At 38.0% G+C, this 27,876-nt stretch overlaps 1 protein-coding gene across 1 annotated transcript in view; it reads right to left on the bottom strand.

The window, feature by feature from the left end:
* MIB1 (MIB E3 ubiquitin protein ligase 1) overlaps positions 1 to 26,243 on the bottom strand; it is a 125,533-nt gene extending 99,290 nt beyond the window's left edge. The window contains exons 1-4 of the mRNA XM_042909865.1: positions 25,803 to 26,243; positions 4,585 to 4,756; positions 2,627 to 2,756; positions 570 to 674 (exon numbers count right to left, since the gene is read on the bottom strand). Of these exons, the coding sequence (XP_042765799.1) occupies positions 570 to 674; positions 2,627 to 2,756; positions 4,585 to 4,756; positions 25,803 to 26,031 (636 nt within the window). The 5' untranslated portion in view covers positions 26,032 to 26,243. The remainder of the gene's footprint in view (positions 1 to 569; positions 675 to 2,626; positions 2,757 to 4,584; positions 4,757 to 25,802) is intronic.
* Between the last annotated feature and the right edge of the window lie 1,633 nt (positions 26,244 to 27,876).

Genomic DNA, 27,876 nt, shown 5'->3' with positions numbered 1-27,876 from the left:
TCACCCATTTATCCCATCCCCCTACTCATCTTCCTCTATCAACCCTCGGTTTGCTCTCTATTGTTAAGAGTCTCTTATGGTTTGTTTCCCTCTCTTCTCTTTCCACTTCCCGCCCCCCACTTTATGCTCTTCTGTTTCATTTCTTAAATCCACATATGAGTTACATCACATGGTATCTGCCTTTCTCTGATTGACTTGTTTCTCTGAGCATTAAACATTCTAGCTGTATCCACTTTTTTGCAAATGGCAAGATTTTATTCTTTTTGATGGCTGAGTGATATTCCATTGTGTATATATGTGTGTGTGTGTATACACACCACATCTTTATCCATTCATTAGTCGATGGACAAGTGGGCATATTTACTATTACATAGTTTAAGCAAGTGTACTAAAAATGTAGTTTTATTAAATCCTCACTTTACAGATTTTTCTCCTGTTGCATATTCATAATTCAGATGGCTATATTCTGACAAAAGCATATGACAAAAAAAAAATACAATAAGGGCTATTTTTATTTTCCTTCTTTCATCTATCCAATATTTTTATCTTTTGTGATTCTTACTACTCACCATGCCCTCAAAGCCAACTCTGTAAAGGTTCTTAGCACCATTATCCCAGAGAACATATGCCGCACTATGTGGGCTTGATGCGCTCCAGTCCTGGATTTCCGTTACCTAAGGGAATTGTTGCAGAAAACAATTTTTAAAAGGGGAGGGGAGAAGTTAGTTCAGTTAATTATATTTAAAATCTTAAATACCATTTCAGCTATCATCCTCTATAACAGGATCATGAAAAATACTATTTTGTCAACTAGGTCAATTCTAACATATAACTGAATTATAATTAGAGACATTTTTCCAGGAATTATAAGGTAATTCCAAAAATCATTGTAGAAATACTGAATTGGGAGGCTTGGTGATTATAGTAACAGATCATCAGAAAATACACAATTCAATATAAAATGTTAGATTTATATTCTTAAAGGGTTCCTTTTAAGAACAGTGTATTATTTTAAATCCATTATTCCTTACAAAATTTAAAATCTTTGGCCAGATCCTCAGAATGATTCAAGATAAACCGGCTCTCTAGGGGCACCTGGGTGGCTCAGTCGGTTAAGCATCTGACTTTGGCTCAGGTCATGATCTCGTGGTTTGTGAGTTCAAGCCCTGCATCGGGCTCTGTGCTGACAGCTCGGAGCCTGAATCCTGCTTCAGATTCTGTGTCTCCCTCTCTCTCTGCCCCTCCCCCACTCATGCTTGCTCCTGCTCTCTCTCTCTCTCTCTCTCTCTCTCTCTCAAAACTAAACATTAAAAAAAATTTTTTTAAAGGGAGTTTTCAGGGGCACCTGGGTGGCTCAGTCGGTTGAGCGTCCGACTTCGGCTCAGGTCATGATCTCACAGTCCGTGAGTTCGAGCCCCACGTCGGGCTCTGTGCTGACAGCTCAGAGCCTGGAGCCTGTTTCAGATTCTGTGTCTCCCTCTCTCTCTGACCCTCCCCCGTTCATGCTCTCTCTCTGTCTCAAAAATAAATAAATGTTAAAAAAAAATTTAAAAAAAAAAAAAAAAAAAGAGAGAATTTTCAGATGACCAAGACTTTTAAGTTTATTTATTTATTTATTTATTTTGAGAGAGAGTGAGCATCTCTCTCTCACACACACACACACACACACACACACGAGCAAGGGAAGGGCAGAGAGAGAGGGGGGGGGACAGAGAATCTCAAGCAGGATCCACACTGTCAGTGCAGAGCCTCTTGCCGGGCTCAAGCCCACAAACCGTGAAATCATGACATGAGCCAAAATCAAGAGTTCCGACGCTCTTAAGAACAGAGCCATCCAGGTGCTCCAATGACAAAGACTTTAAAATCATCATTCACCAATGCTAAAAACAATTTTTTCAAGAAGGTAACAGTAGAATGAACGGATAGTGACTGACATCTAAGTCTCATACGTGAAATGTTACTCATTTCAGTACATCTAGCATCTAGCATAACACCAAACAATACATGTTCAAGATTAGTTGACTGACTGAATCAATGAATGAATAATCAGCAAAAGCAACATAAAATCCAAAATAAATGAAACCAACAACCCACTTACCCCAATATCTCTGGCTATCCCACCCCAATTAAACAGGCTATACAAAATTCTGCTCAGAATAACTGCTATAATTTGATTCCTGGACGATTTACCTGAGAATGGCAACAGAGTTAAGTATACTGGATAACAAAAGTAGCTGCCTAGAAACAGGCCTTCAAGGGAATGAAATATAAAACAAGTAAATTCAAGTGCAATGTTAGTAACAAGAATGTCAAAAGCATGACATACTGTTTAAGAAGGACTGGCCCAAACAGGATCCTCAGAAAAGCATTCTGGGCAACAAAATGGCAATATGAAGCCTAAAAGTGGAAAGGTAAAATCTACCCAACAACCTTCTCCATGAATGTCAATATTTACAACCGAGCAGGAACAATCTTTTTTCTTCCGGGAAAAAAAAGAAATGAGGATTTTAAAAAACTGTTAGTGACACAGGAAAAAATGGGCCAAGAAATTCAATTATAATAATAAAAATCTTCTGAACATACAATATTCTAGAATAACATGATGAATTAATAAAAAAAGTTTCACCTTTCCCCTACGTCCATTTCCTCCATCCTGATCTTCCCACTGCCAGTCCACTCCTCGTACCACTCTGGCACCTGCAAAGATCCCTCTGGCTGTAATCTTCTTAGATTTTCTACGAGACTCTAACAGAACCCTAAAAATAAAATTATTTTTAAGTTATACAGAAATAGGTTTAAAAAAAATAGAAATAGGTTAACAGCAATTTATTTTTAAAAATAAAATTATAAAAAAAGGTTACTTTAAAAATATAAAAGATTTTTCTCTGTTCTAGTTAATACTTAATAGCATGATACATAAATACCTTTACATTCCACAGGTCATGATGATGATGACAGTAGTTAGAATAGTAATAATATCTAATATTTACTGAGCTTTTACCATAAATGTAAAAGTCTGTTACACTCCTTAAGAGAAAGGTATTGTTATTTTATCCATTTCACAAATGAGGAAATAGAGTCTCAAAGAGGTAAGTGATTTACCCAAGGTCACAAAAGCTAAATAGTAATGGAATCAACATATGAATCCAGTCCAACCACTTCAGAGTATCACTATTTCCTTCACCACTTAAGAAGAGACAAATTCAAATCTCTAAATCCATCAGGAAAGTAACCTAAATTAAGGCCAAAGAAAGACAACAAACACCACAACAATGACAAATGCCAACTGGCACTTGACCCCACGCTCAGAAAGACAACAGGGAGTGGCAGGGACTTCGGTGAACTGAAGACCATGATTTGTCTAAAGGGTGCAGATGGTACTCTGCTTCAGCCAACTGTTGCTGACCAGAGTTAAATGAATAAATGCAGGCCCACTGCTGACATTAGGGGTTAGGGGTTAGGGGTTAGGGGTTAGGGGTTAGGGGTTAGGGGTTAGGGGTTAGGGATTTGGGTGTGTGTATGTGTGTGTTCAAAAATTTAGAGCACAGTATGGACCAAGTAAAATACATCTGTGGCCTGGATTTGACCTGACACTAACTTGCCTCCAAAGTATTGAATCCTTACAGCAGACTACAGGCCTTGAAAAAATTCTATACTCAAACAATCTGGACCAGCTTGGCTCTCCAAGACCATCTATCCCTTATTCTTCTATATCCTTCTTATTCATAAAATCAAAAAGGTTTGGGGTTTCTCTTTTGTTTTTCTACTTTTATCTCATTATTCTACTTATTTTTACAATGCCTTTATTGTACCCTAACTTTAAAAATTATAAACAAAAGTCAAAAATAAACAACTTGTTCAAAACCACTCAGTTAATAAATAGCAGGCCCAGGATTTGAACTGGGACAGGCTAATACCCAAATCCATTTTTCTACTACTGCTGCCTCCCTATGACTGGCTAGATTCTTGCCCCTATACACTATTCACATCTATGTAAGAAGACTCAATCACCTGAAATTCTGTACCACTTCGTGATATTCCTCTCTCTCTTTGCTAAAACACTTTAATGCTAATAATCTCTACATACAGTCCACAACATCACATGATAATCATGTTGGTCAAATAATCCCTTAGTTTATGAACTCCTTAAGAATACTGTGTCTTCGTTTTCTTCAAATTCACACAAGCACAGTAGCTGCCACAAGTCTTAATAAATGCCTGTTGACTCAATCAATGGGCCCTAGTGTTCTTTTGGTAGCGATTAACAGAATAGAACGCACAGTGAGAAGAAAATAATCAGCCTTCTGGGCTGCCCTTGCATTTCCAAATATTGAGGGGTGCCAAGCCTCCATGCTAGAGATGAACAGCCCAGATTACCTTGGAAAAACATGTACAGCTCCATCTTCACAGAGCTCTTTTCTCACTATATGGCAGGCCTGCTCCACAACTAGCCTGTTATCTCCTACCTCTGGTACTAAACCAGCTGTCAGACACTATTTTTAAATCCTACTTTTAAGGCTCAATAGTATAAAAAGTTGAATACAAACAAGGAATTGCAACTGAAGAAAAAACTGTTTACCCTACCGCTCACTTCCTGGTGTAGTAATTCTATAAAAGCGATGTCTTAAATGATGTTTATCTCCATGATAACAAACAGTGCACAAATCATAATTTGTACATTCTGCACATTTCCATCGAATGCCAATGATTGGTTGCTGGCGGCAGGTATCACACATGGTTCCATCATGCTTGATGCCTATTAAAACACGGATACATGGTTACATTAACTGCAAGTATTATTCACTTGAATACTGCTCCCTGGGGGAAAAATAAGAACGGAGCATTTTACAAAGTTTCTCAATAAAGTAGGAAATAATATTTTAAATATACCACATATGTTTTCAAGACAACATATTTCAAGTATTTTAATCAGTACAAATTATAGACTACACATTTTCTATCACTTCTTTCTTCATTAGTAAGAGCACTTCTCAGTAGCACATTCTATGCTGTCAAACTGAAACTTAGGTTCAATCTAGTGACAGAAAGAAGAATCATTTACCACCAAGATGTTTCAGACTTCAAACATTCAGATTCTTTTCAGGAATTTCAACCTACTCTCCACGCAAACAATTACTCCAAAAGAAGAAACAAGTCTATCCCCATGATTCACAGAGACAAACTATCAATTAACTTAAGCATTTATCCCTAGGCATTGACAAGCTCCCCACCCCAAACAAACTTCAGAAAACCATTACCAAGTAAATTTCCCAGTTTAAAAGGAAACAACATACTATAATTGAGTTTGCTGTTTGTTTTCCTTACAGAACAAGAAGTAATAAACCCTAGAAAAAGGAAATAAGCACTTGGCAATATGACCTCTACTAAAAATGTTCACATGAATGACACAGACGTTAGAACTATGAAAGGTACCACTATAAAGTAGTGAAAATAACTAACATTTGAGAGTAACAAGACTGGGGATAATGTTCCTTTACTATTCTGTTATTCTTAGATCACTTGATAAGTAAGTTAAAACTAGAAGCTTTTTAAACAATGTGTGGCCTGTGAACATCAGTGTCACTACTTTACAGTAGGAATGGTCAGGCCCAACACTGAACAGCAAGGGCTGTATTGTCCATTGAATGCGGACACTCTTCAAGATTTGAGTTCTGGCTTTCACTAGCTATCTTTGTGCCCTTGAAAAAGTCATTTTAACTGAAGTATTTACATATAAAATTATAGTATTTATTTCAAAATAATGGGGGGGTAGGGAAGTAATGTGGGGTTTAGATGAAACAAGAGCACTCATGTTGAAATTGGGTAACAGGAGGAGGTTCATTATCTAATTCTCTATTTTGTGAAGTTTAGAAATTTCCCAAAATTAAATAAAAGGAGTCACTTTAGTTCTCAGAACTTCAGTTCCCTTTGGAGGAGGGATTATGTTTTTTAATGGTTAAGGATGTTCTAAGAATCAAATAAGAATGTGCTGTAGATGCAAGAATTAGAGCACAAAAGTAGTAAAGTTAAAACTAAACTCCAGAAGAACATACTATTGCTGCTTCCTGATAAGGGGGGGAAAACCCGTATAATTCATTTTCTATATTCACGTTTAAAGTCCCATAAGGTAACCAGATTCTAAATAAAGAGCCAAACCAGAAGATAAACCTGTGCCTGAGGTGAGATGGTTAATAAAGAACGGGTGGGAGGAAGAACAGAAGGAAGCTGGGATGCCTCATGAACTACAAAAGAACATGACACCCAATACCAAGTATGTTTGGTGTGCAATCCTTCCACAATCTCCTGCTACCCAAATGCTTGACTGCAGGGACAGGCAAGACAGCAGACATCAGTACCTTTTGATTCATTCAGTAACTATTTTACTGCTACTGCGGACAGGCCCTCTGCTGCTTTCAAATAGCACTCTAGGTGTAGTATGGAGAAGAGAATGGAAGAAAATTAAAGTGGCTAAAGAAAAGGAGTCAAATTATAAGAAGTTTCCACAACAGTTGAGAAGAAAGTAATAGTTTAAGTAGGGATAAAGCTAGTAGAATTGGAGAGAAAATGGAAGCCAGAAGAGGTTTAGGACTTGGTGGCTGCAGGTTAGAAAACAAAAGATGTAAAAAGTAACTGAAAAAAGTATAAATGAGATCATTCAAAAGAAAACAAATAGGTAAGAGATATTTAGGAACAAACAGTGCAATAAACTGAAATTTAGAACTGTTCTACTTAAAAAAGAGAGAGAGAGAACCATGAACAAAAAAATAAATAAGCACATACTAATCTAAAATTGTAAGTCCAGGGGCGCCTGGGTGGCTCAGTAGGTTAAGCGGCCGACTTCGGCTCAGGTCATGATCTCGCGGTCCGTGAGTTCGAGCCCCGCATCAGGCTCTGGGCTGATGGCTCAGAGCCTGGAGCCTGTTTCAGATTCTGTGTCTCCCTCTCTCTCTCTCTCTGACCCTCCCGCGTTCATGCTCTGTCTCTCTCTGTCTCAAAAATAAATAAACGTTAAAAAAAAAAAATTTAAAATTGTAAGTCCAGGCCTCCATTGATAGACAGTCATCTAAGAAACAAAATGAAAAAAGAATCAGGACAAGTTTCCTGAAAGTGGTGGATAATGGACCTTTCAAAGGAAGAAAGAAGAAAATCTCAGAAGAGCACAATGTGTGTTCAACAAACCAGGAGCAATTTCATTTTTTTGGCAGGAATCTGAAATACTGTCAGAGACAGAGAAAAATTATAGTCAGGCTGGGAAATAACCACATAAGACATGATTTCTGATTTGCAGACTTAAATTGTTGCATTAATGGTAAAAACAAGGGTATGTGATTTAAGAAACTAGTTCTCTAACTTATTAGCTAGGTAATGTTCAGAATTAATTTAAACTACTCTGGGATCAATATTCTCATCTATAAGTTGAGAAAATACTTCCTTTCATAGGTGTTATGAGCTGAATGTGTTCTCCACCCCCAAAAATTCATGTATTGAAGCCCTAACCCTCAAGATGCTGATATTTGGAGATAAAGTCTATAGGAGATAAGTAGGTTTAGAAGAGGAAATGAGGGTGGGGTCTCCACAATGAGATCAGTGTCCTTAAAAGAAGAGAAAAGAGGCTAAGAGGTCTCCTTCTGCTGTATTAGGACACAGCCAGAAGGCAGCAAGCCAGGAAGACAGTCCCCAACGGGTACTGAAATTAGCCAGCACCTGGATCTTGGACTGCCCAACCAATAAATAAATTCCTGTTGTTAAACAACCTACTCTGTGGTAGTTTGCTATTGCAGCCCAAGCAGACAAAAACAATAATGGAAAGGGTCCTTGTGAAGCTAAAGTGATAAACAGAGGTAAAAACACTGAAAGATTTTAAAGCAAATTGCAAATAAAAAGAATTATACTGCAGTTAATTTTTTTTTAATTTTTTTTTTTTTAACGTTTATTCATTTTTGAGACAGAGAGAGCATGAACGGGGGAGGGTCAGAGAGAGGGAGACACAGAATCTGAAACAGGCTCCAGGCTCTGAGCTGTCAGCACAGAGCCCAACACGGGGCTCGAACTCACGGACCGTGAGCTCATGACCTGAGCTGAAGTCGGCCACTTAACCGACTGAGCCACCCAGGCGCCCCTACACTGCACTTAATTTAATCTTAATATAGATTTGTTAAATGTACTATTTATCTATTTAAATAATTTGGTGATCAAAATCATCATATATCCCAAGCAAATTTGGCAACTTATGCAGAAAATCAAAGAACTTTTAGGGGCACCTGGGCAGCTCAGTCGGCTGAGCGTCCGACTCTTAATTTCGGCTCAGGTCATGATCCCAGTATGTTGTGAGATCCCAGTATGTTGTCAGGCTCTGGGCTGAGTATGGAGCCTGCTTAAGACTGTGTCTCTGGGGGCGCCTGGGTGGCTCGGTCGGTTGGGCGTCCGACTTCGGCTCAGGTCAGGATCTCACGGTCCGTGGGTTCGAGCCCCGCGTCAGGCTCTGTGCTGACCGCTCAGAGCCTGGAGCCTGTTTCAGATTCTGTGTCTCCCTCTCTCTCTGCCCCTCCCCTGTTCATGCTCTGTCTCTCTCTGTCTCAAAAATAAATAAACGTTAAAAAAAAAAAAATTAAAAAAAAAAAAGACTGTGTCTCTGTATCTCTCTCTCTCTCTCTCAAAAAACAAAACAAAACAAAAAACTTTTAAATTCTCAATTTCCCAGAGACTACACATACGAAACATTCAATTATTCACACATGGAGCCTGCTTAAGATTCTCTCTCTCTCCTGCCCTTCCCCTGCTCATGCAAGTGAATGCTCTCTCAAAAAAAAGTTACATCCAAAGATACTAAGTTGTTTGTAAATACAAACAAAACTTAACCTATGTCAAAAACAGGGACTATGTATAAACTATGATAATCTATAAAGTGAAATTCTATGCAGTTATTAAACCATGTTGTAGAAGAAATATTACTGATATGGGAAAATACATTTTTTTTAAAAACCCATTATTATTTTATAAAACAGTTTGCAAAGAACTGCAATATACCATCACAAAATACATAAAATACACACGTACAGAAAAACTAGAAAGATAGTCCCCAAAATGTACTGGTGGATTTACCCTTTGTGGGTTTCCAAATTTTCTATGCTGAGTGTGTATTAATTCTTTTAGCTAAGTGAATAGGGGCATTTAATATGAGCATATCACCAGAGATGTTGATGTATGTCACCTATAATTAAAAACTAAAAATAAAAACATGATATTTATAGCAAATATTTACAGAAACCAACTTTCATATAGTTACTAGAGTAATAGAGTATGTAACTGCTACTTAGAAGTTTTTATTTCTCATAACCCTTATACTAACTGAGCTATTTTATGCTTATGTAAAGAAAACATACTTCATATGTACACTCCTCACTGGCACATGCCCACAGTCACAGTCTAATCTGTCTTACCACAGGAAAGCACCGTGCCAAAACAACATAATCAATATCAAATGTCATACTTGCCTACTCAATGGTGAAGCTTCTGAACAGGTCTAATATAGGTGTCCTATGTCATCACAGAAAGTAAAATGCATTAAACTAATCAGAATCCACTATGCATTTAGAGGTTTATCCTTAACTATACAGCTCTTCAAATGAGAGTTGATGAAAGAAAGGCATAGGGAAAACGTATCCCAACTTCCCCATCTGATCAAAAAAAGAAAAGTCCAGTTTTTAGCTATTCTCCTACTGATATATTTTTCATCTCTAAGTTCATTTTCCACAAAGCACAATGATAACATTCATGAGCTCATAATCTAAGTATAGGCTTTCTTTAAAAGGACCCATTTAAACACACAATGATAACTGGTAAAAAAAAAAAAAAACAAAAAAAACAAAAAACTACAATTCATGGTTTTAAAGAATACTTCAGGAAAACCATTAATGCACACAAAAGCACATCCAAATCCTTTTTGGTTCCCACAGTTCAAATGCCAACAAAGCTACTGAACAGCTGTGAAACAGACTAAGCCTGAGAATTGGAGAAAGTAAACAAAGCAGCCCACTCCACCATCAAAATGCACACTACAGAATTTTTAATGAGAATACAATTAATTAACCTTAGAACAAAAGCTGATATTTAGAGAAAACACAAAACAGGAGACCAACATTTTACTGATCTCTTACTTCAGCAGCTTTTTGTTTCCCCTTACTTTATCCACCCAATTCATTCCCATCTAAAACATTCCCTTCCAGTACAAACCTTCTTAGCCTTGGCAAGTGTTATTCCTTAAAATGTTCATTTCATAAAACTTAATTCCCTAACTAAACCTATTAGTCGTTTTTCTCCTTCCTATACAATATCATATTACCCTAGAGACTTAATGCTCTTTTCCTTTGCTACGCTTTATGAAGACATCTGCCACCGTTAAATGAACCACCTGATGATAGCTTTTGACTCATTCTACCAATACTCAAATGACCATCTGCTCTACATTTTAATGGCAGCTCGCCTAAATTCAAAAACTTAGAGAATTTACATAGCCTTAAGCTTTTTGTTAGAAAATTTTATGAGAGCAATAAAACATGCTAGTCAAGATCAATGACCACAGTTCTTAAGAGAGCCAATGAAAACAGCTCAAAATCACAAAGCACTGATTTGTTTAAATAAAATGTTAAATTTCTAGTTAGAAAAAAGTGACCAAGAGAACTAGAATTCTCACTACAAACAATTCACTCTACAAAACACTTCAACATGGAAGAATATCTAAATTATCATTTTGTATAATAGCAAAGGAAAAAAGTAAACAATATAACTATTCATTAACAAGAGAATAGAAACATATATTAAGTATACAATGGAATACCTAAAATTAATGTTCCTCATACGATTCAATATGAATGAATCCTTCAACCATAATGCTGAATTTTTTAATTATACAATACAAAATGTTACAAATAAAGTACTATATTTGCTTACATAAAAACACAGCACAAATGTTAAGAAAAAGAACATGGAAATGATAACAAATTTCTAGATAATGGTTACCTTAGAAAAGGAGGGAAGGGAATGAAAATTGGACAGAAGTATACAGGATGTTTCAAATATATTAGTAATGTTTTGTTTCTAGATAGGTTCACAAGTATTTATTACTCATTAATCTACCTGGATATCTTATATATTAAGTGATAAATTTTAAAACAATTTTAAAATTAAAAAGATCCTAATAAGACTAAACTGGTACCTAGTTAACCCTCTAAATTTGTTCCCTAATTGAAAGATTTCACCTAACATAAAAAAGTATTTACAAATCATTAACCATTATTTAAATGTAATTACTTATTGTGGCATAACTGTTTGTTGATGTCATTTAACCAGTCAAGAAATCCTATTTCTGAGTTAAGGATTCATTCAACTTTAACCCCAAATCAATGTGACAAAAACATTACAGAGATTAAAGAGGGCTAGCCACTTACAGTATGCATCCTATTCTCCCTGAAACTTTAAACTACTTAGTGGTTTAGAAATTGTCTCAACAATAATTAAAATTCCTAATGAGGGTAAGGCCTTTGTGACCTGCCAGCTGGTTGCTGTATTCTACATTCCTTTCTCTTGAGAAATACTAAATTAATGAAAATAAGATTGTTATTATTAATAATACTAGCCACTGTTTATTACCACATCAAGCTAATGAGACTTACACACATTTTAGTTTAACCTTCCCAACCATACTAAAAGGCAGGCATCATGATCCCCATTTATAAACGAAGATATTTAGGCTCAGAAGTAACCTATGTGAAGTCACACAACATTAGCAAGTGCCAGGCTCAAATTCAAACCTAGGTGGGTGTGAGTACAAAGCTTGGCCCTCTTAAGCTCTTCACTCCACCAGGGTTTTTTCTCCATCTGATCTTATTTAAATAATTACATATCTAGAGCATCATGTTCCCCATTTAACCCACTAGATTCAAAATACTATAAGTTATCAAAAACCTATTCTAATATTCAAATAAATCTTAAAGAGATACACTTTAAAAATTGAGATTACTTTTTAATTTCACCAATGTAGTAGAGTGAAACATCACTACTTCCAACCAACTCTTGGTACACACTAAGAAAATGTCCTTGAAGGCATTTCACCCAAAATCTCCCACTTCTTCGTCGTATCTTTCTGTTGGACAAGTTCTTCTCTCATCTATTTTTGCATCCTCTACTACTCTACTGTATTACAAGTTTGCATAATAAAATTACAATCATGCCCCAGACAGTCCAAAGAAAAGAAACAAGTTATCAAATTAGGCATACAATTGGGAATTTTAGTAGTATGTTTGTTATTTTTAAGCACTTGTTGCATAGAGGTAGAATGTGAATGAAGTCAAACAAAATTAAGAATTTTATCACTTTTTCTCCTGCTAACTGGTAAAAATTCACTATTTCATTTTAGAAGCAAAACATCTCTGCCTGTGTACCTTGACCTACTCCAACTTCATTTTACAAGTGAAGAACTAAGGCTCAAAAAGACTAATGTTATAAAGTTGAAAAAAATAAAGAGGTAAGACTGACAAACCCAGATTTGAATCTCCACCATGAACTTATTACTTGTGAAATCCTGGGCAAGTTAGTTCATTTCTCATAGCCTATTTTCTCATCAGTAAAATAAAGGCTATCAAATAATATTTTTTCAGGATTAAATGAAATAAAGTTTATAAAACACTTAGCACAGTGCCTGACACATGACTGGAGCTCATGAAATGTTAGTCCACTCCCTAGTTAACAGTCTCACTTGATAAAATATAGAATGAACAAATACCTTAATTTCCCTACTAAGCTAGAGCATTTTCCAATACTGTATGAAAAGAGACTGGAAAAGGGGGTGAACAAAACACCATAATGTTAGCTATGGCAATTCTAAGCTGTTATGATTATCATTAGCCCTGCAAAACCTTTAAATATCAAATAATGACCTTTTTTTTAAAATATAAAAACATTTCTATCCCATTGTCTTTTTAGAAACAAAATTATCATCAAGAAGATAAATATAGGGATGCCTGGGTGGCTCAGTCAGTTAAGTGTCCAACTTCAGCTCCGGTCATGATCTCACAGTTTGTCAGTTTGACCCCACATCAGGCTCTGTGCTGACAGCTCAGACAGAGCCTGGAGCCTGCTTCGGATTCTGTGCCTCCCTCTCTCTCTCTGTCCCTTCCCTGCTTGCATGCTCTCTGTCTCCCTCTCAAAAATGAACATTAAAAAAAGAAGAAGAAGATAAATCTACCCTGGAAAAAAATCAAATACTCATATCATGAGTATGTTTACAGAATATAAACTAATTCTAACCAAAGCAACTATCTACAAAGGGAAATACGCTTAAAAAAAAAAATACTCCGAAGCAACAAATGAATGTCTGGTCTATCTGCTGTGTTCCCCTACCTCCTGAACTAATTTAAATCCCCAAGATCTTAGTTGTGTTCTATAAATTCACTTATAAGCAAGCTGTATAGAATTCAGAACCCATTTTCTTTCCCAAACAAAGTTTTAAATGTACCAGACTATTTCACAAGAACCTGTTTACACAGAACTATGGGCATACAAAGGTAAAAACTGTTAATTAAAATTGATAAAAACTCTCAACAAAGTGGGTTTAGAGGGAATACATCTCAACACAATAAAGGCCACATATGATAAACCCATAGCTAACATCATACTCAATGGTGAAAAGCTGAATGCTTTTCCTCTAAGATCAGGAACAAGACAAAAATCTACTCTTTCCAGTTTTATTCAACACAGTACTGAAAGTCATAGCTGGAGCAATCAGACAAGAAAAAGACATAAAAGGCACCAACACTGGTAATGAAGAAGTACAACAGTCATTATTTGCAGATGTCATACCATTTATAGAAAACCTTAATGATACCACCAAAAAACTATTAGGATAATAAATGAATTCAGTAAAATTGCAGGATGCAAAATTAATATACAGAAACCTATTATACTAATAATACTAATAATGAAGTAGTAGAAAGATAAATTAAGAAAGCAATCCCATTTACAATTGTATCAAAAGGAATGAAATACCTGCAAATAAATTTAATCAAGGAGGTGAAAGACCTCTACTGTGAAAACTGTAAGATATTGATGAAAGAAACTGAAAATGATAGAAACAAATGGAAAGAAATACCATGCTCATAGACTGGAAGAATGAATATTGTTAAAATGTCTATACTACCCAAAGTAATCGACAGATTTAATGTAATCCTTAACCAAAATACCAACAGCATTTTTCAGAGGTAGAACAAATAATCCTAAAATCTGTATGGAACCACAGAAGATCCCAGATAGCCAGAGCAATCTTGAGAAAGAAGAAACAAAACTACGAGTATCACAATCCCAGACTTCAAGCCACACTACAAAGTTATAGTAATCAAAACAATATAGTACTGGTATGAAAACAGACAAGATCGATGGAACATAATAGAAAATCAAGAAATAAACCCCCACTTATATGGTCAATTAATCTACTACAAAAGACACCAAGAATATACAACAGAGAAAAGAAAAAGTCTCTTGAATAAATGGTGCTAGGAAAACTGAACAGCTACATGCAAAAGAATGAAACTGGACAACTTTCTTACACCATACATGAAAATAAATTCAAACTAGATTAAAAATCTAAATATAAGACCCCAAACCATTAGAATTTGTGGAAGAAAACGCAACATTTTTCTGTATTTGTCTCCTCAGGCAAAGGAAACATAAGCAAAAATAAACCATTGGTACTACATCACACTAAATAAAAGGCTTTTACAGCAAAGAAAACCATCAACAAAATGAAAAGGCAACCTATGAATGAGAGAAGATATTTGCAAATGATACATCCAGTAAAGGGTTAATATCCAAACTATATAAAAAATACATCAAACTTAACATCAAAACAATACAATAAAAAAATAGGCAGAGGACCTAAATAGACATTTTTCAAAAGAAGGCATACAGATGGCCAACAGACACATGAAAAGATGCTCAGCATCACTAATCATCCAGAAATGCAAATCAAAACAACAATCACACCAGTCAGAACGGCTAGTACCGAAAAGATAGGAAATAACAAGTGCTGGCAAGGATGTGATGAAAAGGGACTCTCATGCACTGTTGGTGGGAATGTAAGCTGGTGCAACCAGAACGGAAAACAGTATGGAGGTTCCTCAAAAAATTAAAACTAGAATTACCATATGATCCAGTAATTCCACTGTTGGGTATTACCCAAAGATGGCTCCTGGATGGCTCAGTAGGTTAAGCATCCAATTCTTGGTTTCAGCTCAATCACGATCTCATGTTTTGTGGGTTTGAGACCTGCATCAGGTTCTCCACTGGCAGCATGCAGCCACCCTCGGATTCTCTCTCTCTCTCCCTCTCTGTCCCTCCCTGACTCGCGCTGTGTCTCTCTCAAAATGAATAAACTTAAAAAAAAATTATTTGGGGCACCTGGGTGGCTCAGTCAGTTAAGCATCTGACTTCGGCTCAGGTCATGATCTTGTGGTTTGTGAGTTCAAGCCCCCTGTCCGGCTTTGCGCTGACAGCTCAAAGCCTTGAACCCAGTTCAGATTCTGTGCCTCCCTCTCCCTCTGCCCCTCACCCGCTCATGCTCTGTCTCTCTCTCTCCTGCAAAAATAAACATTAAAAAACTAAATAAAGTTATTTTAAAAAGAAAAATGAAAACACTTACTAATACAAAAAGATACATGCACCCTTATTTTTACTGCAGCACTATTTACAATAGCTAATATATAGAAGCAACCTACATGTCTAATGATAGATGAATGGATAAACGTGATGTGGTAGACATGTACAATGGAAAACTACTAGGCCATAAAAAAAAATAAAGTCGCCATTCACAACAACATGGATGGATCTAGAGGGTATTATGCCGAGTAAAATAAGTCAGACCAAAAAAAGACAAATATCGTATGATCTCATTTATATATGAAACCTAAAAAAAAAAAAAAAAAAAAAAAAAAAAGAATAAAAAACAACAACATAAAAGGGACACACACTCATACAGAACTAGTGGTTGCCAGAGGGAGAGGGGTAGGGGGATAGGCAAAATAGGTGAAGGGGTTTAAAGAGGTACAAATTTCCAGTTAGAAAATAAATAACTCAGAGATGAAAAGTACAGTATAGGGAATATAGTCAATAATGCAGTAATAACTTCGTATGATAACAGATGATAACTACACTCACCATGGTGAGCATGAGTAACTACAGAATTGCTGAATCACTGTTGTACACCTGAAACTGATATAACACTATGTCAACTATATTTCAATTTAAAAAAAATAAAAATAAAGGAGCACCTGGGTGGCTCAGTTGGTTAAGCATCTGACTTTGACTCAGGTCATGATCTCGAAGTTCGTGGGTTTGAGCTCCACATCAGGCTCTGTGATGACAGCTCAGAGCCTGGAATCTGCTTCGGATTCTATGTCTCCCTCTGTCTCTGACCCTCCCCCACTCACACTCTCTCACTCTCAAAGTAAAACATTAAAAAATAAATAAAAATCGTTGCTATGTTCCTAGTTCCAATGGAGGCAATGTTCTATCACTGTAATCCAGATAAAATGGTAGAAGAGGCAAGCTAAATGATGTAGGGACATACGAAAATGTGTGAGTAAAGAAATGAGTTATAAGAAGGAGAAATGTTCTTGGGGCTCCTGGGTAGCTCAGTCAGTTAAGCCTCTGACTTTGGCTCAGGTCATGATCTTGCAGTTTGTGGGTTCGAGCCCCACATCTGGCTCTGTGCAGACAGCTCAGAGCCTGGAGCCTGCTTCGGATTCTGTGTCTCCCTCTCTCTCTGACCCTCCCCTGCTCACACTCTGTCTCTGTCTCTCTCTGAAAAGTAAATAAACATAAAAAATTAAAAAAAAAAAAAAGGAGAACTGTTCTTAAAAACAAAAAAAAAAAAAAAAAAAAAAGGCCATTTTCCCATAGATACTTAAAATGCATAAGCTCTTGCTAGGTGACTTAGAGCAATGGTTTCCACAGTGAGGTACATGCTCAGGGTATATAGAACAAGATTCTGTGAAATGCAAGAGAAAATCAAAGTCCACAATGTCTTATCTATAATGCCAAACTCCAAGTGTTTTTGTAAGTTAGCAGCAAACTCCAGTTAGTCATAAACCTTGATCTGAACAAACAAGAGGCTATATATAGTATGTAGTCTTTATCATCCCGGTAGTATAATTATTCATATGCTTCCCTGAAGAAATGTTAATTTACTTGATTACATGGTACTGCTGTGGACCTCAAAGTGGATGTTATGTACTATGTTGCACACATACCATATTATAGTTCTAAAATCCAGAAGTATACACTTGGTCCCAAGCATTTGGAAAAAAAAGGGGGGGGTTTGGATTTCCACTGAAACTTTTATATTTATTTTTTCTCTAAAAATATTAAGATTGAGATTAAGTTTCACTAATTGTAAATCACTGAGCTGACACCAGCACCCTCAGGGAGTCCACACAAAAACTCACCCCTCACACAGAGAACACAGGTGTCCTAGAGGTGAGGGGGTTTGAGAGCAACGGGTCCTAACAATGTTGCTCACCTCTGGTACATTAAGACATGCTGCAACTTTTTTGTGCCTACTTAAGCAGATTTGTGGAATGTATGCTAGTAACATAAAACAGCATGCTGTTGATTATCTTGAGACAAAGGGCTTAAAAGGCAAAATTAAGAATGAGTTCCATATTTTTCATTTACAAAATAAATAAATGAAAAATAAATGGTTCAAAATTGCACACCTTTTCTGTGATGAAAAGTAGGTGTTAGTGGTATGCCCCTTAGAAGCCTTTTTTTTTAACTACATCTATTTAATGTGTCCCAGGTAAAGATGACATGAGAAAATAAATGCTGTCCAAAAGAAACTAGAATAAGCAAAGTGAAAACTGGTGTTTAGAGAGGTTTCAAAACATCATTATATGGTCTTTAATACCAATGATGCATATCATGAATAAATTTTTATACCCACATCCTTAAAATAATATTTCACTTCATTTTAAATTCAGTAAATTCAGAATTCACGGATTCAAAATATAAAACTAACACACCTTCTAATTCATATGTAAGAAATGACTAGCATCAGAAAAAACAAAATTACTAGCTAAATTTCAATAAAAAATTTTACTTAACTGGTAAATGGAATAGAAAAATAAGATTGAGATTTAATGAAGATACTGTATTAGTTACAGTCCAGTAAGGAGACATAAACTACACCAATCCACCACTTCTAGAAATAGGGAAACAATGAAAAAAAAATGGGATTACTAAAGGAGGGATTCTATAGGGGTAGGATCCAGACCTTTATAAAGGCGTTGTGACTGGCTGGTGCTGGTGTCACTGAGTGGGGACACACTGATGATGTTTCTGGTTATATTGGAAGTAACCTGGAATCAAATACTGATACTGAAATTCTGCTAGATGAGATGATGCCAAAAGAAAGCAAGAAAAACAGAAAACAGCAAGTTCCTTCTCCCACTCTAGCCTTCCAGTCTCCTTTGAGCGCTCCCTATTGGCAGAGCCAGCAAGGATCCAGCTGGCAAAAAAACACATGCAGAAGCCATCCCAGCCTCACAGGGTAGAATACAGAGAGTGGGTTTGAAGCCAAGACATAAAAGCTTAAAAACCAGTATAATATACTCAGAAATGCACTTCATCGCTTTGGATTATCTATCTTTATGAGGTCTCCTAAAAGCTAAAGCATCTAGCAAAATCAAGAATGAGATCAAACTGAATTTAGAATCAGACCTGATTTACTAATATATTAAACTAAGATTTTCTAAAACAATGAAGAAAAACCATACTGCTCTCCTTTTTAAAAACATTTTTTTTAATTTTTTTTTTAACGTTTTATTTATTTTTGAGACAGAGAGAGACAGAGCATGAACGGGGGAGGGGCAGAGAGAGAGACACAGAATCCGAAGCAGGCTCCAGGCTCTGAGCCATCAGCCCAGAGCCGGATGCGGGGCTCAAACTCACGGACCGCGAGATCCTGACCTGAGCTGAAGTCGGACGCTTAACCGACTGAGCCACCCAGGCGCCCCTAAAAACATTTTTTAAGTTTATTTTTATTTATTTTGAGAGAAAGATAGAGAGCAAGCAGGGAAGGGTCAGAAAGCAGGGGAGACAGAATCTGAAACAGGCTCTGCACTATCAACACAGAGCCTGATGCAGGGCTCGAACCCACAAACCGTGAGATCATGACCTGAGCCCAAGTCAAGAGTCAGACGCTTAACAGACTGAGCCACCCAGGTGCCCCTTGCTCTCATTTAAAAAACAAAACAAAACAAAACAAAAAATTCTGAATATAAGCAAAATACCAAAATACCATGCTGAAGGCTGGATCCTTCCAGCCTAAGTGTTTATTTACCCTTTTTCCACATATATTTCTTCCATAATTTTCAGTATTTAAATTTTACATAAGAAGCACAGTGTTATCTACAGTAATTCTTTGTGGTTTTTGGTTTTTTATATGTAATTTTGAGTCTGGTGTCTTTTTTTAAAGTTTTTTTTTTTTTTTATTTGTTGAGAGTGTACATGCACACACAAGCAGGTGAGAGGCAGAGAGAGAAAGGGAGAGGGAGAGAGAGAGAGGGAGAGAGAGAAAGGGAGAGAGAGAAAGGGAGAGAGAGAAAGGGAGGGGGAGGGAGAGAGAGAGAAAGGGAGGGGGAGGGAGAGAGAGAGAAAGGGAGGGGGAGAGAGAGTGAAAGGGAGGGGGAGAGAGAGAAAGGGAGAGGGAGAGAGAGGGAAAGGGAGAGGGAGAGAGAGGGAAAGGGAGGGAGAAAGGGAGGGAGAGCGAATCCCAAACTGACAGCACAGAGCCCCACTCCAGCTCAATCTCACGAACAGTGAGATCAAGACATGAGCTGAAATAAGGGTCAGACACTTATCCAACTGAGCCACCCAGGCACCCCTATGGTAATTCTTTGAAACCTACTTTTTTTCACTCAACATATAATTGGTAAATATACACTAATTTTTTCATTTTAACTAATATTTTACTGTATGAGACTCATGTAACATTATATACAAATTACATATAAACTTTTAGTAGTTACCAAATTATTGGTTTTATAAATACTACAATGAATTTCTCTATACATAACCTCTTTACAGATTTGTGCCTGAGGATCTCATGGACATACACTTAAAAGATTTTCTCAGTTGCAGGATATGTGCATTTGTAAAGTTTACAAGACTGCCAAATTGCTTCTCAAAGTGGTTGTATCAATTTTCTGTCCCACCAATAACCTGAGAGTTCTGATTTCCCCATATTCTTTATCAATACATACTACTTTTAGACTTTAAATTTTTGTCAGTCTGACTGGGGTGAGGTAAAAGATATCTTTTCTTAATTTATATTTCCAGGTTAGTTGAGCCAGCTATATAAATAGTTATTAGTTCTTTACTATTTACATCAAATCAAACTTTTAAAGCTAGAAGAAAATTTTTATTTAAATTGATCTAATCCATATATCTCATACATAAAGAAAAAAGTCAGCTAGCTGTCTTCTAACTTCTAACTGAAAATTTTCTCCCACACCTGGTAATGCAATTATCTATGTTGCCCCTAACCAATAAAACAAAAGAAGCTTGACATATATGAGGTAAGTTTTCAGTAATTTGAATTTTGGGTAAGATCTGATAGTTTAGATACGACAATGTCATATCTCTGTCAACGGCAAAGCTTGGCTTCAACAGTATAGAATGACTGGAACTTTGAGCTGCTGTTTGGAACAAAGAAAACTCAAAACATTAAGAACTTTGATAAAGTGAAAAAATAGAAGAATAAAGACCGACAAGCTGGAGAATTTGACAGTTCATATGCAGCTCAATTACTATATGCAATGAGTGATCCTGGATTGGATCCTGGACCAGAAAAAAGACATTAGTAGGACAACTGATGAAATCTTAATAAGGTCTGTACATTAGTTAATAGTATAATATTAATGTTATTTTTCTGGTTTCAGTAATTGTACTTTGTAAGCTGTTAACATCTGAAGAAGATGAGCAAGGGCAAAAAGGAACTCTTTTTACTAATTTTATAATTTTTGTAAACCTGAAATTATTTCAAAAAGGTTAAATTTATTTTTAACTATTATGTAAATAAATATCAAGTACAATATAAATGTAATATTTAATAAATCTCAAGAATATAATAAAGTACCAACAGATATTAATTGTTAAATATTTTGAAGAAAAAAGAGAAAAAAAATTGAAAGTAGTATTATAGTCCTGGGGCAAAATTAGATCTAAGAACTTGTGATCTGTTCAATCCTTTAAGGAAAACAAAAGTGAAGAAATTAAATCATAGAAATTAAAATATTTCAACAGCACTGCATAAGAAGGCTAGCTATCCTGTATCTAGAAATGCTTTTTTTTAATTTTTTTTTCTTAATGTTTTTATTTTTGAGACAGAGAGAGACAGCATGATCAGGGAAGGGGCAGAGAGAGAGGGAGACACAGAATCGGAAGCAGGCTCCAGGCTCTGAGCCATCAGCACAGAGCCCGATGTGGGGCTCGAGCCCACAGACTGTGAGATCATGACCTGAGCTGAAGTCGGACACTCAACTGACTGAGCCACCCAGGCGTCCCTAGAAATGCTTTTAAAACATCTGCTAAAATAATCAGATGAACAAGATGAATTGTTACATATAACAAATTAAATGTATAAAGTCATGTAAATTAAACTGAGATTTTAAAAAAATTACCTCTAAAAACACCTGCTTTTATAAAAGATAATGAAACTATTTATGACAGATATACTCCATACCACAAAACACACAGACAACATTAACATCCCTTCAAAAACTGCTGTAGTATAGGATTTGTTACACTTTACCCTGGAAAGATATTTAAATTTCCCCATAAACCTGCAATTACTGATACCAAGATGCCTCCAAATTATTTAGTTGTGGTCAAACTTTAGCTTGAACTAGCATGATAAAATTTTAAGAGTGTGCAGAAACAGGTATATGCCTCATACAGTGTTGTTGAGAGTGTAAAGTGGTAAAATGTCTTTAGACAGCAGTTAACCAACATCTATCAAAATGTTAAGTATGTGTACCCGTTGATCTAGCAATTCCACATTAGAAGTAGTCAGCACTGGGGTGCCTGGGTGGCTTAGCCAGTTGAGTGTCCAATTTCGGCTCAGGTCATGATCTCTCAGTTGGCTGAGTTCAAGCCCTGCGTCGTGCTCTATCGCTGACAGCTCAGAGCCTGGAGCCTGCTTCAGGTTCTGTGTCTCTCTCTCTCTCTTCCCCTCCCCCACTCCCTCCCTCCCTCCCTCTCTCTCTCTCTCAAAAGTAAATAAACATTAAAAAAATGTTTTTTAAATTAAAAAAAGTACTCAGTACATATGCATAGGATTTATTCACTGCATCATTGTAAATAAGACCTGAAACAATATAAATGCCCATCAATAAAACACATTAAATAAATTATTACATCCAGTCAACTGGTATACTATGCAGTTATGAAAGAATAAGGTAGACCTATATGTGCTAATAACATGGAACAATTCCCAATATGTACTATTAAGTGAAAGAAACAAAAGTGCAGAAGAGAATATAGTGTACTACCATTTGTACCTTTAAAAGGCAGTAGATTTACAGTATGTTAATAAATATGCTTCCAATAAATAGAGTATTATGTAAGAATACACAAGAAGGTGATATCAATAGCTATCCCTTTTTGTACTGTTGAATCTTTTCTTTGGGGCATGCATATTCATTCTTCTCAATGTTTAAAAAGCCAGCTAAGAAACACAATTTTATGAATTATCTGTTCAAAAAAACTGAGTTGGCCTGTGTTAGTTTCCTTTCTGTTGCTGCTAATAATAAATGTAAACCCATTTCAGATTTGTTAAGCTTTGTCAAACTCAATCAAGCCGTAGAAGTAGCTTACTTATAAATTAACTCAAAATGTATTAAAGACTTTAGCATTAAGACATGAAACCATAAAACTCCTAGAAGAACACATAGGAAGTAAGCTCTTTAACAATGATTTTGGCAATGAATTTGTTGGACTTGATGCCAAAAGCAACGAAAGCAAAAATGAACAAGTGAGAATACATCAAACTAAAAAGCCACTAAACAGCAAAGGAAACAATCAACGAAAGGAAAGAGCAACTTACTGAATGGGAGAAAATACTTGCAAGTAATACATATAAGGGATTAATATCTAAAATACATAAAGAACCCGCACAATTCAACAGCAAAAAAAAAAAAAAAAAAAAAAATCTGATTAAAACATAGAGAGGGTGCCTGGCTGGCTCAGTCGGTTAAGTGTCTAACTTCAGCTCAGGTCATGATCTCACAGTTTGTGAGAACGAGCCCGGGTTGGGCTCTGCACTGATAGCATTGATAGCGCATAGCCTACTTGGGATTCTCTCTCTCTCTCCCTCTCTCTCTCTCTCTCTCTCTCTCTGCCCCTCCCCTGCTCACACTCTCTTACTCAAAATAAATAAACTTAAAAAAAAAATGGACAGAGGATCTAAAGAGGCATTTTTTCAAAGACATACAGATGGCCAACAAGACACATGAAAAAATGCTCAACATCACTATCACAAAAATGCATATCAAAACCACAAATGAGGTATCACCTCACATTTGTTAGAACAGCTACTATCAAAAAGACAAGAAATAACAAGCATTGGCAAGGATATGGACAAAAACAAGGATGTTCTCTGTTAGTGGGAACATAAATGTGTGTAGCCAATGTGGAAAAGTGCCTCAAAAGATTAAAAATAGAACTACTATAGGATCCAGCAATACTTCTGGGTAACTAATCGAAGAAAATGAAAACACTAATTCAAAATGATATATGCATTCCCATGTTCACTGCAACATTATTTACAATAGCCAAGACAAGGAAACAACCTAAATGTCCATCAATGGATGAAAGGATAAAGAAAATGTGCCATATATATATATGGCATATAAATATATGGCCATAAAAATAATGGATGAAAGGATAAAGAAAATGTGCCATATATATATATATATATATATATATATATATATATATTTCTTTATCCTTTACTTTCTTACAACCTAAATGTCCATCAATGGATGAAAGGATAAAGAAAATGTGCCATATATATATATATATATATATATATATATATGGCATATAAATATATGGCCATAAAAATAATGGATGAAAGGATAAAGAAAACGTGCCATATATATATATATATATATATATATATATATATATATACGGCATATATATATATATATATGGCATATATATATATGCCATATATATATATATATATATATATATGGCACATTTTCTTTATCCTTTACTTCCTTACATTTCTTTCCATTTTATATATATATATATATATAATGAAATGTTACTCAGCCATAAAAAAGAATTAAATCGTGCCATTTGCAACAACATGGATGGACCCTGAGAGCACTGTGCTAAGTGAAATAAAATAAAACACAGTGAGAGACAGATACTGTATGATCTCATTTATACATGGAATCTAAAAACAAAACAAAACAAAACAACAAGCTCATAGATACAAAGAACAGATTGGTAGTTACCAGAGGTGAGTGAGAGTGGGTGAAACGGGTGATGGGTGTCAAAAGGTACAAACTTTCAGTCATAAAATAAATAAGTCATGGGATGTAAAGTGTACATGATGACTACAATTAATAACACTGTAGTGAATATTTGAAACTTGCTAAGAGAGTAAATCTTACAAGTTCCCATTACAAAGGAAAAAAAATTTTACAACTACGGATGGTGATAGAGGTTAACTAAACTTACTGGGATGATCGTTTTGCAATATATACAAATATCGAATCGTTATGTATACATGTAAAACTAGTATGTCAATGATACCTCAACTTTTTTAAAGTAGCTTCTTTATGCATTCTGAAAAGTAACAAATTTTAAATTTGAATTATTTTCAACTAAATAGATATCATGGACAAATCTATAAATATAGCCTTGATTAAAATAATCCAATAAAATAAAGTTCAGTTTACCCCATTACATAAAAATTCTAGAGTCAATAACAGATCCCCGAAATTTTGTGAATCAAACTGACTCCTGTGAATGGGTAAGTCTCTGACATAACCTTACACACAAAAAAATCTGGCGTCTAATCCACTTGGAAAAAGTATTTAACACAAAGAAATGGTTCAGCAGCTTAGACTGTTTTTCCCTCTACTGATAATGAACCAATTGAGGTGAAAAATCATTCTACAAAGTCCCAATTAACATTCGGCTACTTAATTCCAAGTCTGTCTTTCTATGTGTTACAGGAGGCCATACATACAAATGTACGTACGTTACGTACATACATACATACATACATACATGCATGCATATATAATTGGCATTTCAACAATCCGAGGTACCAGAAGCCCCTCGGCAATTGTAACCCGTCAACTAAAGACCATATGGCTAGGCAAGCCTCTCTTCAGACAGTTATCACTCGGTGGCTGATTAATTTCAATGGCTTATTAGACAGGCCTCTCCAGACCCTTTCCCTAGAGAAGGAGGAGGAGGGGAACGGTCTGTTGTTTTCCCGGTGCTTTGTGCCCTCCAGGCTTGAAAGCATCCTGGTGACGGTGCAGCCATCATTTCCCGTGGGGGTAGCGGTGTCTTTTCGGCAAGTTTTTGTTTACGAGGTACTGAACCCAAAATCCCTTTGGCTCTCTCCCTTTCCATCTCGAGCTTCTCCCAGGCGTCCCGACGCCCACCGGGCCTCGCCCGTTCCCCGCACACGCGCAGACCCTGGGCCAGGGGCCAAGACTTACCCGTGGGCGCGCTATCCAAGATGCGCAGGTCGTAGGCCCCAGAGCAGCGGTAGTTGGCGGCGGTGCCGTTGTCCCACACCACCACCACCTCCTCGGGGCTCTCGAAGCTCCGGACCGTGCCCACATGGCCCTCGCCGCCGTCCTGCTTCCCCCACTTCCAGTCCGGGCCGCGCACCACCCGGGCCCCGACCCCTTCCACCATCACCCGGTTATTCCGGGAGTTACTCATCGGGGCCCGGGCGGTGGGCTCTGCCGCCGCCGCCGCCGCCGCCGCCGGTGGGCCCGTGAGGGAGTTGGGCCCGGGCCGGACTCTCGGCGCCGGCGGGAGCGGCAGCGAGCCCCGGGGGACGTGGGAATAACTCACGGGGGCGGCGGCGCGGTCCCCGACAAGCCCACAGCCGCTCTCCAGCCGTCGCCGCCGCCGCCGCGCCCCCCGCTCGGACTGGAGGCCGGACCGCAGCGGCTCAGAGGCGGCGGCGGCGGGCGGGCAGAGGGGAGGGGGCCGTGGGCGGGGACTCCCCCGCTTCCTCCGGGCTCCCCGGCCGGGCTACAGCGACGGCCGCCAGGAAACCACGCTCTCCCCCGGCCGGGAGCGCGGGGAGCGCAGGGGGCCGGGGGAGGCTAGCCCGGGGGGGACGGCGGGGGCAGCGGGGAGCAAGCTTAACTGTCGGCCTTTTTTCTCCCCCAGCCCCTCGATCCGGGGTGGGCGCCCGAGTGCCGGCGCCGTCTCCTCCCCCGTGGGCAGCGGTGGTACCTCCCAGCGTCCGGCGAGCGCCCGGGCCCACGGGCCCCCTTCTCTGTGCCCCCACGCACGCCGCCGCGCTCCGCCCCGCCACAGAGTCCCCGCCGGGCGAGAGCGGCTCCACATCCGGATACTGACGCACTCAAGACTAGAGCAACCCCTTCTCTCACTAGGAGGGGAATCCTCAGCAACAGTAGGGCGGAAAGGGTTTTGGAGAGTCGCGCGACTGGGGAAAGAAAGGAGAAGAAAATCGATCCCTAAGCGTCTCTCCAGGGCCCGATGAGAGTGCGCATGCGCCTGGCCCAAAAAAAAAAAAAAAAAAAAAAAAAAAAAAAGAGGAGGGGGGCTACACGGCCAGCCCAGCCAGAGGCGCTGGGAGGGGCGGTAAATGGGGTTGTGGCCTACGGGTGGTGAGGCGCGCCCCATTGGTTGTGAGAAAAGGGGCGGAGCAAGAAATCTGTCCCACTGACCTGGAGGTGGGGCTGGAGGAAATCAACCGAGATTGGGATCCGACCGGGGCGCTGAAACTGGGTAGCTATGAAGAGGTCAGTCTTAATCTTTAAATTCTAGTGTACCTCGGTGTAGAGTATGTGTTTGGGATTCCGTGTTGTTTTGGTCTTTTTTTAACAGGGTCGGAAATAGAATAGATTATAGCACAGATTAAGGGCGACCTGTATTTTTGTATGTGTAAATTTCAAACCAGAGTGGGTGATTAAGGATGTACTTTTTGGGGGAAGAGGGGGGAGCGGGGCAGAGGAAGAGAGAGACTCTTGCGAGGGGTGGGGCTCGATTCCTGAACCCTGGGATGAAATCAAAAGTCAGATGCTCAACGGGCTGAGTCACCCCAGCAACCCTAGGGATGTATTTTAACCATTCGGTAGAATGGTACGGAATGTGAGCAATGTACAAAGTCCTTTGGAAGGTGTGTCTTGTCTTCAAGTGGAGTCAGGGTGCTAAGTAGGCTCCAAACAGTACAAGCTCCTGGGAGAGTTTACATGCACCTTGCCCATTGATAACTCCCATCATTCAGTCCCTGAATGCAAAAGACAACCTTGAAAGGAAAATAAGAGGACTGTAAGAGTGGTTTCTGGCTATTACTTAAATGACATTATGGTGTGTAGGATTTTTGGGGCCCCTGGATGGCTCAGTTGGTTGAACATCCGACTTTGTCTCAGGTCATGATCTCCCGGTCTGTGAGTTCCAACCCGGGTCGGGCTCTGTGCTGACAGCTCAGAGCCTGGAGCCTGGTGCTTCAATTCTGTGTCTCCCTCTCTCTCTGCCCCTCACCCGTTAATGCTCTGTCTCTCTCTCTCTCTCTCAAAAATAAATAAA

This window comes from Panthera leo, chromosome D3 (assembly GCF_018350215.1).
Source record: "Panthera leo isolate Ple1 chromosome D3, P.leo_Ple1_pat1.1, whole genome shotgun sequence".
NCBI lineage: Eukaryota > Metazoa > Chordata > Mammalia > Carnivora > Felidae > Panthera > Panthera leo.
This window is presented reverse-complemented; position numbering and strand designations above follow the sequence as displayed.